The sequence below is a fragment of the Pseudophryne corroboree genome, chromosome 2 (genome assembly GCF_028390025.1).
Source record: "Pseudophryne corroboree isolate aPseCor3 chromosome 2, aPseCor3.hap2, whole genome shotgun sequence".
Taxonomy (NCBI): Eukaryota; Metazoa; Chordata; class Amphibia; order Anura; family Myobatrachidae; genus Pseudophryne; species Pseudophryne corroboree.
In genome coordinates, this window is record NC_086445.1 from 631085139 (window position 1) to 631099512 (window position 14374).

General features: G+C 48.1%; 1 protein-coding gene across 6 annotated transcripts in view; it reads right to left on the reverse strand.

Moving 5' to 3' along the window:
• FANCE (FA complementation group E) overlaps positions 1-14374 on the reverse strand; it is a 222615-nt gene that overhangs the window by 33594 nt on the left and 174647 nt on the right. For 5 of the 6 annotated variants that reach the window (XM_063954875.1, XM_063954885.1, XM_063954883.1 and 2 more), the window contains one exon: positions 5030-5322. The exons of the other annotated variant lie outside the window; for it this stretch is intronic. In XM_063954875.1, coding sequence (XP_063810945.1) covers positions 5212-5322 — 111 coding nt within the window. In that variant the 3' untranslated portion in view covers positions 5030-5211. Of the gene's footprint in view, positions 1-5029; positions 5323-14374 lie in introns of those variants that run through there. 6 annotated transcript variants of the gene reach the window in all.

Here is a 14374-nt window from a genome sequence, read left to right on the forward strand (position 1 = left end):
CTGTGGAGCCACAGCGTCATGCGGTGGACTTAGAGGAAGCGGGGGAGGATTTTTGTTCCTGGGAACTGGCTGCCTGGTGCAGCTTCTTTCCTCTACCCCTGCCTCTGGGCAGAAAGGATGCGCCTCTGATCCCCTTGCCTTTCTGAGGCCGAAAGGATTGTACATGATAATACGGTGCTTTCTTAGGCTGTGAGGGAACCTGAGGTAAAAAAGTTGACTTCCCGGCTGTTGCCGTGGATACGAGGTCCGAGAGACCGTCCCCAAACAATTCCTCACCCTTATAAGGCAAAACCTCCATGTTTCTTTTAGAATCAGCATCACCTGTCCACTGCCGAGTCCATAATACTCTCCTGGCAGAAATGGACATAGCATTAATTCTAGATGCCAGCAGGCAAATGTCCCTCTGTGCATCCCGCATATATAAGACGACGTCTTTTATATGTTCTATGGTTAGCAAAATAGTATCCCTGTCGAGGGAATCAATGTTGTCTGACAGGGTATCAGACCATGCGGCTGCAGCACTACACATCCATGCTGAAGCAATAGCAGGTCTCAGTATAGTACCTGAGTGTGTATACACAGACTTCAGGATAGCTTCCTGCTTTCTATCCGCAGGCTCCTTTAGGGCGGCCGTATCCTGAGACGGCAGTGCCACCTTTTTTTGATAAGCGTGTGAGCGCCTTGTCCACCCTAGGGGATGTTTCCCAACGTAACCTGTCCGTTGGCGGGAAAGGGTACGCCATCAGTAACCTCTTAGAAATCACTAGTTTCTTATCGGGGGAACTCCACGCTTCTTCACACAATTCATTTAATTCATCAGATGGGGGAAAAGTCACTGGCTGCTTTTTCTCCCCAAACATAATACCCTTCTTGGTAGTAACCGGGTTAACATCAGAAATGTGCAATACATTTTTCATTGCAGTAATCATGCAATCGGATGGCTTTAGTAGACTGTGCATTTGTCTCATCCTCATCTACACTGGAGTCAGACTCCGTGTCGATATCTGTGTCTACCATCTGAGCTAGCGGGCGTTTATGAGCCCCTGATGGCCTCTGAGACGCCTGGGCAGGCGCGGGCTGAGTTCCCGGCTGTCCCAAGGCTGCTGCGTCATCGAACCTTTTATGTAAGGAGTTGACACTGTCTGTTAAGACCTTCCACATATCCATCCAATCCGGTGTCGGCCCCGTCGGGGGCAACACCACACTTATCTGCCCTTGCTCCGCCTCCACGTAACCCTCCTCATCAAACATGTCGACACAGCCGTACCGACACACCGCACACACATAGGGAATGCTCTGACTGAAGACAGGACCCCACAAAGTCCTTTGGGGAGACAGAGAGAGAGTATGCCAGCACACACCACAGCGCTATATAACACAGGGATTTACACTATAATGAGTGATTTTTCCCAATAGCTGCTTATCATCCTATTTGCGCCTAGATTTATGTGACCCCCCCTCTCTTTTTTACCCTTCTTGTACAGGATACTGCAGGGGAGAGCCTGGGGAGTGTCCTTCCAGCGGAGCTGTGAAGAGAAAATGGCGCTGGTGTGCTGAGGAAGAAGGCCCCGCCCCCTCAGCGGCGGGCTTCTCCCGCGTTTTGTATAGCTTAATGGCGGGGTTTTTTACACATCTACAGTTTTCCATACTGTATTATGTGTATATATTGCCAAAAGGTATTCTTATTGCTGCCCAGGGCGCCCCCCCACCCCCCCAGCGCCCTGCACCCTTCAGTGACCGGAGTGTGTGGTGTGCAGTGGGAGCAATGGCGCACAGCTGCAGTGCTGTGCGCTACCTTAATGAAGACCGGAGTCTTCTGCCGCCGATTTCATCTCCTTCTTCTGTCTCTGCAAGGGGGACGGCGGCGCGGCTCCGGGAACGGACGATCGAGGTCAGGCCCTGTGTTCGAACCCTCTGGAGCTAATGGTGTCCAGTAGCCTAAGAAGCACAAGCTAGCTGCAAGCAGGTAGGTTTGCTTCTCTCCCCTCAGTCCCATGTAGCAGTGAGTCTGTTGCCAGCAGATCTCACTGAAAATAAAAAACCTAACAAATACTTTCTTTCTAGCAAGCTCAGGAGAGCCCACTAGGAGCACCCAGCTCTGGCCGGGCACAGATTCTAACTGAGGTCTGGAGGAGGGGCATAGAGGGAGGAGCCAGTGCACACCAGATAGTGGAAAATTATATATAACAAGTATATATATACAGGCGCTGTGATGAGTGTGCTTCTCCTAGCAGCTGAGTATATAAGGGGTAGTCAAACCCTTTGGTAACAAGAAGAGGAAAAGAAAAGGGATATACAGCGCTTTTTGACACAATCTTTTCCAAAATAAATGTAAATATTTAATACTTTAAAAATGTAAAATACAGACATTAAACAGTTGTATAAACTATCAATCTAAAATATGTCTCAATACTGACTTCAGGTGGACTTAGATTTCTATTATTGCTGATGCCAAGAATATAGTACACTCATCAGATTGTTAACAACCAATATATCAACAGTCATGAATAAGGACCAAATAGAATTTGTTCATCCAATTGGATGTGATTACCGAGTCTGTGTTCCTGTTTAAAAGGAGCTCCCTTTAGGTGTAAGTCCGTATAGCAACGGCGGCAATTATTGGGGTCCTGGTTCACAGATCATTCGGAACTCCGTGTTCCAATGGGTGGATTCTCCTATAGTTGTAATAGGCAATGGCAGTGCCTGTAGGAGTCCTGGTTCACGGATGTAGCAGATGGCAAGGTCCAGACTGTAGGTAATGGTATGATGATGGTGTTGGTCAGCAAAGGTCCACACAGGTCTCAACCTAACATGTTTCGCTGCTCCAGGCACACCAGATAGTACCTAATCTTTCTTTTAGAGTGCCCAGTCTCCTGCGGAGCCAGTCTATTCCCCATGGTCCTTACGGAGTTCCCAGCATCCACTAGGACGTCAGAGAAAATAAATTATCCAATTCCTTGGAATCAGGAAAAGTGACTGTCAGTTTGTCTTGTGGGAGGAAAAATTACTCCTGATTAGTAGCGTCCTCCAGGGGGAGCTTCAACACATCCCGTATGGCCGATATGAGGGGTTCGATACCCTGTGTAGGGGTAGAATCCCCACTAATGGGATCCCCATCCACCTGTACATCATTATCAGAATCTGATAAAAGTGCAGGTAAAGCATGTTTTTGTGCACCTGTAGTAGACATCGGGATGTGGGAAGCAACAGCCTTGGCAATTAGGCTAGCCACTACTTGCTGCAGTTTTTGTGTTTTGTTGGCATTGGCAGTGAGCTGAGAAGACATATCCAACATCATAGTTTTTAAAGCCCCCAGCCAGGAAGGCTCTGGACTCTCCCCCATGTTGTTATCAGCATTTTGAGATGACTGACTACACTGCTCACAGGATATGGAGCCCGATGAAATATGGGAGAATCTGGCATTACATACACTGCATAACTTCTGTTTCACCATAATGAAATATAAAAACAATACACATACAACACAGACTGAATACAATACAAGCCTGCCCTATTGCATGTGAGAGGAGACACAGATGAGAGTACACCAGCACACTCAACGCTGTACAGCACCAGTGAGACTGTCAGCGTTTTATGTAGTAATATATAACAGTTATACTGCTGTACAGAAAATTCCCCAGAGGAATGTAAACTGTGCACTATTAGCGGCTCTCCCCCTCTACCAGTGATCCTGTGACCGTTTGGAGGAGCTGTATGAGGCTGCTGCTGCTTATGCAGAGGAAGGCGCCAAAATGCCGCTGAGCCTGCTCTGATGTGGCTCCACCCCCCGCTATGGCACCGGAGCTACTAATAAGATTTATACTGGCTATGTCTCCACAGGCTGTGTAGCCTCACATAAATGCTTGGTACAACACACCTCCAGCCTGTCTCACGCAGGGGCGCCCGCGGACCCCCCCCCCCCCAGGAGGGACCCGTACGCCTCACCCATGCTTCTGCCGCACAATGAACCGGGGGGCCCCTGGTTTGTACTCACCACAACGATCACCTTCAGGCTCTGTTAGGGGTGTGCGGCAAACTGCGGCAGCTAAGGCGCAGTGCCCCGCTGAACAAACAGCCCCTCAGGACGGTGGTCCTGCAGCGGAGAAGCGGCTCTGAACCTCATGAGGCCGGTGACCGTCTCTCCCCCCAACTCTCATGGCGCAGGTATGCTGTTCGCCAAACAGCATACCAAAATAAGTAAAAGTTTACATGAAATTGAAGAAGTATGCATCCTCTCCCAAGGGCACTTTTTTCTAAACTGCCTGTGGGAGGGGGCATAGAGGGGAGGAGCCAGCACACCCAGTTGAAAATATTTACCTGTCCATACCCCATCTTACTAATCTGTCCCCAATATCCCTTATGGATGCTAGAGAAATAGGCCTCCTCTAGTATCTTTAAAAACTGTCTCCTCTGAGGTGGCAGCCATCTTGAGAGAGATATTTTCAATAGAGTTTGCAGACAGACAGCGAAGGCAGCATGAGTGGCTTGGGCCCTACCCGAACTGTTAGAGAGGCTGGGCCCCAGACAGCTGTGCCCTCAGCACCCCCTGATGGCGGTTCTGAGTAATGGGAGTGAAGAAAGTGTGAGAGGCGGGTGTAGGCACCTCTCTCCAGAAGCATGGAAGGGCATGGGAGCCGAAAGACAGGACAGTCATTTGCGAGAGAATTAGGGTCACACATGTACATGATATTCATAAATGCATATCAGTATCAACATAGATACAGACCAATAAATGGATTTCTTTATGAAGCCATAAGTAAACATTCATAAAATAATTTCTGGAATATCATTATGATAATCTAAGTGTGTCATATACACTCATATACACACACACACACACACACACACACACACACACACACACACACACACACACACACGGTTTTGGCAGAATTTGGAGGATACAATTCCACCCGGTCACATTTACAAACCTTTATTATAATGCACTTATTTAAAATTGAAGTATATTTGTAAAATACATATTAATTGATAATACTTAGAGAACAAGAATGGGTGGATAAGAATTGCATTAACAAAGTAGAAAAATGTTTTATTTATTGAAGAAAAAAAATAAATGTTCAAAGACAGAAATTCCCAGGCAAAAACGGTCTAATATTTGTCCACCCATGAAAACTGGGTACATTTGGCAGCTATGAGAGGCATTCATGCATAAAAGTGGCATACGAAAATATTATGTATGTTGTACACAAATCACTTGATATTTTTTTGTAGTTTCTTCAAAGAACTTTGCAATGACTTTTTCATGAATGTCTGGTTGCAGGCAAGTGCACTGGTTAAAGGTCCAATATGATTAGGCTGAATCTGCAAACATGAACCATTTTAGCATACATTATACATATGACACACAATTGTTATAGTGTAATTTATCTGGTGTTTGGGGGCAGAATTCAAAAACCCACAGCACTTACTGACTTGTAGTTCCAAGGTTAAGCACCCAAGACTATTTATTTACATCCAGTGTTAAGTGTAGCCAGAGGTGCAAACAGAAATCAGTGGTTAAGTAGGGATTTTACCAAGGCCACTCGCAAGTGGATAACCCATAACTTTGTGCACTGAACCTGGACTCTATGGGGTATATGCAATTGGCGGCGAATCGCGGCAATTTTTCACCCGTTTTTTAATTCGACACAATTCGACCGTCGAATTCCGGCAAGTGGGTGCCGGAATTCAACATATTCAATAAAAAACGGATTCGACAGTCCCGCTGTCGAAAAACGGCCGATTTGACAGATTTTGATTAGACTTGTAAAAATGTAAAAAAAAACAGGAAAAACCCCGAAAAAAAATTGCATGGGGTCCCCCCTCCTAAGCATAACCAGCCTCGGGCTCTTCGAGCCGGTCCTGGTTCTAAAAATCCGGGGGGAAAACTGACAGGGGATCCCCCGTATTTTTAAAACCAGCACCGGGCTCTGCGCCTGGTGCTGGTGCAAAAAATACGGGGGACAAAAAGCGTAGGGGTCCCCCGTATTTTTTACACCAGCATCGGGCTCCACTAGCTGGACAGATAATGCCACAGCCGGGGGTAACTTTTATACAGCACCCTGCGGCCGTGGCATTAAATATCCAACTAGCCATCCCTGGCCGGGGTACCCTGGGGGAGTGGGGACCCCTTCAATCAAGGGGTCCCCCCCCCAGCCACCCAAGGGCCAGGGGTAAAGCCCGAGGCTGTCCCCCCCATCAAGGGCTGCGGATGGGGGGCTGATAGCCTTGAGTAAAATGATAGAATATTGTTTTTTCCAGTAGTACTACAAGTCCCAGCAAGCCTCCCCCGCAAGCTGGTACTTGGAGAACCACAAGTACCAGCATGCGGGTGGAAAAACGGGCCCACTGGTACCTGTAGTTCTACTGGAAAAAAAATAAGATTTTACTTACCGATAAATCTATTTCTCGTAGTCCGTAGTGGATGCTGGGACTCCGTCAGGACCATGGGGAATAGCGGCTCCGCAGGAGACAGGGCACAAAATTTAAAAGTTTGACCACTAGGTGGTGTGTACTGGCTCCTCCCCCTATGACCCTCCTCCAAGCCTCAGTTAGGATACAGTGCCCGGACGAGCGTACACAATAAGGAAGGATTTTGAATCCCGGGTAAGACTCAAACCAGCCACACCAATCACACCGTACAACTTGTGATCTGAACCCAGTTAACAGTATGATAACGTAGGAGCCTCTGAAAAGATGGCTCACAACAATAAACAACCCGATTTTTTTGTAACAATAACTATGTACAAGTATTGCAGACAATCCGCACTTGGGATGGGCGCCCAGCATCCACTACGGACTACGAGAAATAGATTTATCGGTAAGTAAAATCTTATTTTCTCTGACGTCCTAGTGGATGCTGGGACTCCGTCAGGACCATGGGGATTATACCAAAGCTCCCAAACGGGCGGGAGAGTGCGGATGACTCTGCAGCACCGAATGAGAGAACTCCAGGTCCTCCTTAGCCAGGGTATCAAATTTGTAGAATTTTACAAACGTGTTCTCCCCTGACCACGTAGCTGCTCGGCAGAGTTGTAATGCCGAGACCCCTCGGGCAGCCGCCCAAGATGAGCCCACCTTCCTTGTGGAGTGGGCCTTGACAGATTTAGGCTGTGGCAAGCCTGCCACAGAATGTGCCAGTTGAATTGTGCTACAAATCCAACGAGCAATCGTCTGCTTAGAAGCAGGAGCACCCAGCTTGTTGGGTGCATATAGTATAAACAGCGAGTCAGATTTTCTGACTCCAGCCGTCCTTGAAATATATATTTTCAATGCTCTGACAACGTCCAGCAACTTGGAATCCTCCAAATCGCTAGTAGCCGCAGGCACCACAATAGGCTGGTTCAGGTGAAACGCTGATACCACCTTAGGCAGAAAATGAGGACGCGTCCTCAATTCTGCCCTGTCCGAATGGAAAATCAGATATGGGCTTTTATATGATAAAGCTGCCAATTCTGACACTCTCCTGGCTGAAGCCAGAGCCAGTAGCATGGTTACTTTCCATGTAAGATATTTCAAATCTACCGATTTGAGTGGCTCAAACCAATGGGATTTGAGAAAATCCAAAACTACATTGAGATCCCACGGTGCCACTGGGGGCACAACCGGGGGCTGTATATGTAGTACTCCTTTTACAAAAGTCTGAACTTCAGGAACTGAAGCCAATTCTTTCTGGAAGAATATCGACAGGGCCGAAATTTGAACCTTAATGGACCCTAATTTGAGGCCCATAGATAATCCTGTTTGCAGGAAATGTAGGAATCGACCCAGTTGAAATTCCTCTGTCGGGCCTTCCTGGCCTCACACCATGCAACATATTTTCTCCAAATGCGGTGATAATGTTGTGCAGTCACCTCCTTCCTGGCTTTGACCAGGGTAGGGATGACCTCTTCCGGAATGCCTTTTTCCCTTAGGATCCGGCGTTCAACCGCCATGCCGTCAAACGCAGCCGCGGTAAGTCTTGGAATAGACACTGTCCCTGCTGAAGCAGGTCCCTTCTTAGAGGTAGAGGCCACGGATCTTCCGTGAGCATCTCCTGAAGTTCCGGGTACCAAGTCCTTCTTGGCCAGTCCGGAGCCACGAGTATCGTTCTTACTCCCCTTTGCCGTATAATTCTCAGTACCTTGGGTATGAGAGGCAGAGGAGGGAACACATACACTGACTGGTACACCCATGGTGTTACCAGAGCGTCCACAGCTATTGCCTGAGGGTCTCTTGACCTGGCGCAATACCTGTCCAGTTTTTTGTTGAGGCGGGACGCCATCATGTCCACCATTGGTCTTTCCCAATGGACCACAATCATGTGGAAGACTTCTGGATGAAGTCCCCACTCTCCCGGGTGAAGATCGTGTCTGCTGAGGAAGTCTGCTTCCCAGTTGTCCACTCCCGGAATGAACACTGCTGACAGTGCTATCACATGATTTTCCGCCCAGCGAAGAATCCTTGCAGCTTCTGCCATTGCCCTCCTGCTTCTAGTGCCGCCCTGTCTGTTTACGTGGGCAACTGCCGTGATGTTGTCCGACTGGATCAACACCGGCTGACCCTGAAGCAGAGGTTTTGCCAGGCTTAGAGCATTGTAGATTGCTCTTAGCTCCAGTATATTTATGTGAAGAGACGTTTCCAGGCTTGACCACACGCCCTGGAAGTTTCTTCCTCGTGTGACCGCTCCCCAGCCTCTCAGGCTGGCATCCGTGGTCACTAGGACCCAGTTCTGTATGCCGAATCTGCGGCCCTTTAACAGATGAGTACTCTGCAACCACCATAGCAGAGAGACCCTTGTCCTTGTCGACAATTTTATCCGCTGATGCATCTGCAGATGCGATCCGGACCATTTGTCTAGCAGATCCCACTGAAAAATTCGTGCATGGAATCTGCCGAATGGAATCGCTTCGTAAGAAGCCACCATTTTTCCCAGGACTCTTGTGCATTGATGCACAGACACTGTCCCTGGTTTTAGGAAGTTCCTGACTAGTTCGGATAACTCCCTGGCTTTCTCCTCCGGAAGAAATACCTTTTTCTGAACAGTGTCCAGAATCATCCCTAGGAACAGCAGACGTGTCGTCGGGATCAGTTGGGATTTTGGAAAATTCAGAATCCACCCGTGCTGTTGGAGCACTACTTGAGTTAGTGCTACTCCGACCTCCAGCTGTTCTCTGGATCTTGCCCTTATCAGGAGATCGTCCAAGTAAGGGATAATTAATACGCCTTCTCTTCGAAGAAGAATCATCATTTCGGCCATTACCTTGGTAAAGACCCTGGGTGCCGTGGACAATCCAAACGGCAGCGTCTGAAACTGATAATGACAGTTTTGTACCACGAACCTGAGGTACCCTTGGTGTGAAGGGCAAATTGGGACATGAAGGTAAGCATCCTTGATGTCCAAGGACACCATAAAATCCCCCTCTTCCAGATTCGCTATCACTGCTCTGAGTGACTCCATCTTGAACTTGAATTTTTGTATGTACAGGTTCAGAGATTTCAGATTTAGAATAGGTCTTACCGAGCCGTCCGGCTTCGGTACCACAAATAGCGTGGAGTAATACCCCTTTCCCTGTTGTAGAAGGGGTACCTTGACTATCACCTGCTGAGAATACAGCTTGTGAATGGCTTCCAATACCGTCGCCCTGTCGGAGGGAGACGTTGGCAAAGCAGACTTTTGGAACCGGCGAGGGGGAGACTTCTCGAATTCCAACCTGTAACCCTGAGATACTACCTGCAGGATCCAGGGGTCCACCTGCGAGTGAGCCCACTGTGCGCTGAAATTCTTGAGGCGACCCCCCACCGCCCCTGAGTCCGCTTGTAAGGTCCCAGCGTCATGCTGAGGCCTTTGCAGAAGCCGGGGAGGACTTCTGCTCCTGGGAAGGGGCTGCTTGGTGCAGTCTCTTACCCTTTCCTTTGCCTCGGGGCAAATATGAATGTCCTTTTGCTCGCTTGTTCTTATAGGAACGAAAGGACTGCGGCTGAAAAGACTGCGGCTTTTTCTGTTGGGAGGGGACTTGAGGTAAAAAGGTGGACTTCCCGGCTGTTGCCGTGGCTACCAAATCCGATAGACCGACCCCAAATAATTCCTCTCCTTTATACGGCAATACTTCCATATGCCGTTTGGAATCCGCATCGCCTGACCACTGTCGTGTCCATAGACTTCTTCTGGCAGATATGGACATCGCACTTACTCTTGATGCCAGAGTGCAGATATCTCTCTGTGCATCTCGCATATAAAGGAACGCATCCTTTAATTGCTCTTTTTTAGAGTATTTTCCAGCCTCCTATCAGCTGGATCCTTGAGGGCGGCCGTATCAGGAGACGGTAACGCCACTTGTTTGGATAAACGTGTGAGCGCCTTGTCCACCCTAGGGGGTGTTTCCCAGCACGCCCTAACCTCTGGCGGGAAAGGGTATAATGCCAATAACTTCTTTGAAATTAGCAGTTTTTTATCAGGGGTAACCCACGCTTCATCACACACGTCATTCAATTCCTCTGATTCAGGAAAAACTACAGCTATTTTTTTCAGACCCCACATAATACCCCTTTTTGTGGTACTTGCAGTATCAGAGATATGCAAAGCCTCCTTCATTGCCGTGATCATATAACGTGTGGCCCTACTGGAAAATACGTTTGTTTCTTCACCGTCGACACTGGATTCAGTGTCAGTGTCTGGGTCTGTGTCGACCGACTGAGGTAAAGGGCGTTTTACAGCCCCTGACGGTGTCTGAGACGCCTGGACAGGTACTAACTGGTTTGCCGGCTGTCTCATGTCGTCAACCGACTTTTGTAGCGTGCTGACACTATCCCGTAATTCCATAAACAAAGCCATCCATTCTGGTGTCGACTCCCTAGGGGGTGACATCACCATTACAGGCAATTGCTCCGCCTCCACGCCAACATCGTCCTCATACATGTCGACACACACGTACCGACACACAGCAGACACACAGGGAATGCTCTGATAGAAGACAGGACCCCACTAGCCCTTTGGGGAGACAGAGGGAGAGTTTGCCAGCACACACCCAAGCGCTATAAATATATATAGGGACAACCTTAATAAGTGTGTTCCCTTTATAGCAGCTCAAATATTATAAATATCGCCAATAAGTGCCCCCCCTCTCTGTTTTTACCCTGTTTCTGTAGTGCAGTGCAGGGGAGAGTCCTGGGAGCCTTCCTCGCAGCGGAGCTGGGCAGGAAAATGGCGCTGTGTGCTGAGGAGAATAGGCCCCGCCCCCTTTTCGGCGGGCTTCTTCTCCCGGTTTTTTTGGAACCTGGCAGGGGTTAAATACATCCATATAGCCCCAGGGGCTATATGTGATATATTTTAGCCAGAATAGGTATATTACATTGCTGCCCAGGGCGCCCCCCCCAGCGCCCTGCACCCTCAGTGACCGCTGGTGTGAAGTGTGCGGAGAGCAATGGCGCACAGCTGCAGTGCTGTGCGCTACCTCATGAAGACTGAGACGTCTTCTGCCGCCGGTTTCTGGACCTCTTCTCTATTCGGCATCTGCAAGGGGGTCGGCGGCGCGGCTCCGGTGACCCATCCAGGCTGTACCTGTGATCGTCCCTCTGGAGCTAGTGTCCAGTAGCCTAAGAAGCAAATCCATCCTGCACGCAGGTGAGTTCACTTCTTCTCCCCTAAGTCCCTCGTTGCAGTGAGCCTGTTGCCAGCAGGACTCACTGAAAATAAAAAACCTAACAAACTTTTTCTAAGCAGCTCTTTAGGAGAGCCACCTAGATTGCACCCTGCTCGGACGGGCACAAAAACCTAACTGAGGCTTGGAGGAGGGTCATAGGGGGAGGAGCCAGTACACACCACCTAGTGGTCAAACTTTTAAATTTTGTGCCCTGTCTCCTGCGGAGCCGCTATTCCCCATGGTCCTGACGGAGTCCCAGCATCCACTAGGACGTCAGAGAAAATACCCAAATAAAAACAGGAGACACACACCGTGAAAGTAAAAGTTTATTTCATACATGCCGACACACACATACTTACCTATGTTGACCCGCCGACTGCCACGCCCCCCTCGTCACTGAAGAATCCGGGGTACCTGTGAATAAAATTATACTCACCTGATCCAGTGTCCGGATCTTTTAAAATAATCCTCGTACTTGGCAAAACAACAAAACGGCAACCCGGACCTAACGGACTGAAAGGGGTCCCATGTTTACACATGGGACCCCACGTGACTCCTGTCACAGAGGGTCCCTTCAGCCAATCAGCGAGCGCAACGTCGTGGCACTCCGCTTTGGCTATGCGCGTCTGAGCTGTCAGACAGCGCATCGCAAAGCCTTACCATTATATTCAATGGTGGGAACTTTTCGGTCAGCGGTGAGGTCACCCGCGGTCAGCGGCTGACCGCGGGTAACCCCACCGCTGACCGCAAAGTTCCCACCATTGAAACTAATGGAGGGAGCTGTGCGATGCGCTGTCTGCCAGCAGACGCGCATACAGCCAATCAGGAGAGTGCCACGAAGTGGCGCTTCCTGATTGGCTGAAGAGACCTTTCTGTGACAGCAGTCACGGGGGGGTCTCTGCATTCGGGGAAAGCACATGGGACCCCTTTCAGTCCGCCTGGTCCGGGTGTTCGTTTTTTTTTTTTTTTGCCAAGTACGTGGATTATATTAAAAGACCACAGGTCACTGGATCAGGTGAGTATAATTTTATTTTCAGGTACACGTGGATTCTACTTGGACAAGTGGACAGAGGTCGGCGTGTGAACATAGGTAAGTATGTGTGTGTCGACATGTGTGAAATAAAGTTTTACTCTCACGGTGTGCATGTCCTGTTTTTATTTGGGTATTTTTTTCCCAGTAGAACTACAGGTACCAGCGGGCCCGTTTTTGCTCCCGCATGCTGGTACTGGTGGTTCTCCAAGTACCAGCTTGCAGGGAGGCTTGCTGGGACTTGTAGTACTACTGGAAAGAACAATATTCTTTAAATTTTCAAAAGGCTATCAGCCCCCCATCCGCAGCCCTTGGATGGGGGGGGGGGGGGGGGGGGGGGACGACAGCCTCGGGCTTCACCCCTGGCCCTTGGGTGGCTGGAGGGGGGGGACCCCTTGATTGAAGGGGTCCCCACTCCTCCAGGGTACCCCGGCCAGGGGTGACTAGTTGCGTATTTAATGCCACGGCCGCAGGGCGCTGTATAAAAGTGACCCTCCGGCTGTGGCATTATCTACCCAGCTAGTGGAGCCCGATGCTGGCGTAAAAAATACGGGGGACCCCTACGCTTTTTGTCCCCCGTATTTTTTGCATCAGCACCAGGCGCAGAGCCTGGTGCTGGTTTTAAAAATACGGGGGATCCCATGTCAGTTTCCCCCCCGGATTTTTAGAACCAGGACCGGCTCGAAGAGCCCGAGGCTGGTTATGCTTAGGAGGGGGGACCCCACGCATTTTTTTTTTCCTGATTTTTACCATTCCATTTAAAAAATAATAATAATAATAATAATATTAATATTATTAAAAATATATAAATAATACTTGTGCCTCCCAAATAGACAAACCAAGTACCTAATCCCTTCTAATATAAATAGATATGCTATTACCAATAAAAAAAAAAAAACACAAAAAAATACATGTTTTTAAAAAATTTTATTAGATTCCGCCAGCAAAGTGTGGCGAATTGAAAATGACGAATTTACTGTCTAAAAGCACTGTTGTCGAATTTACAATCTTCAATTGAATATACTTTTGTCGAATTGCCGCATTTGTAACATTGCAGAAATGTCGAATTTGACAAATGTCCAATTTCAAAAAGTTGAATTTTGAAAGTCCGTTTTTTTTGACGAAAAGTACTGAATTGCATTGTCTAATTTTTTTTTTTTTGGCGAAAATGTCCCGTTTTTCGACATTTTCGGGTATTCGACCGCAATTGCATATACCTATGTGTTACTACACGATAACTCATGTTCCAGGTTAAGTGAACAGGGCTGCTACTTGAATAGCTCCAGACGTTAAACCCAGGAGCTCAAGCCACGTGTAAAGTCCAATGACTAACTGAATTCCCCCATTTATGTTAAATGTTTTATTGGATTGGCATAAACACTTTTAATTAAGTCATATGCTACTAACAATAACTTCTGCTAAACCACTGCTTCACCTCGCTCTATAAAAAAACATATTTAGTTTAGTACAACTAGACTGTCTACTCCCTCTTTTAATTAGCTAACTGTACAAATAAAACAATTATTAATTGGTTTTTTTACTAACATTTTGTAATAACTTTACATTTTATTTCCATATATGCTTGTGAAAGCCCTTAAAAGAATTCTGGTTTAGGACCAAATTCAACTAGCCACAAAAAATGCCTGAATGGACTCCAGCGGCTTGGCACATTACATCTCAGAAGGCAGGTACTGCTTGGGGAACTTGTGGAGGTATGAACAGA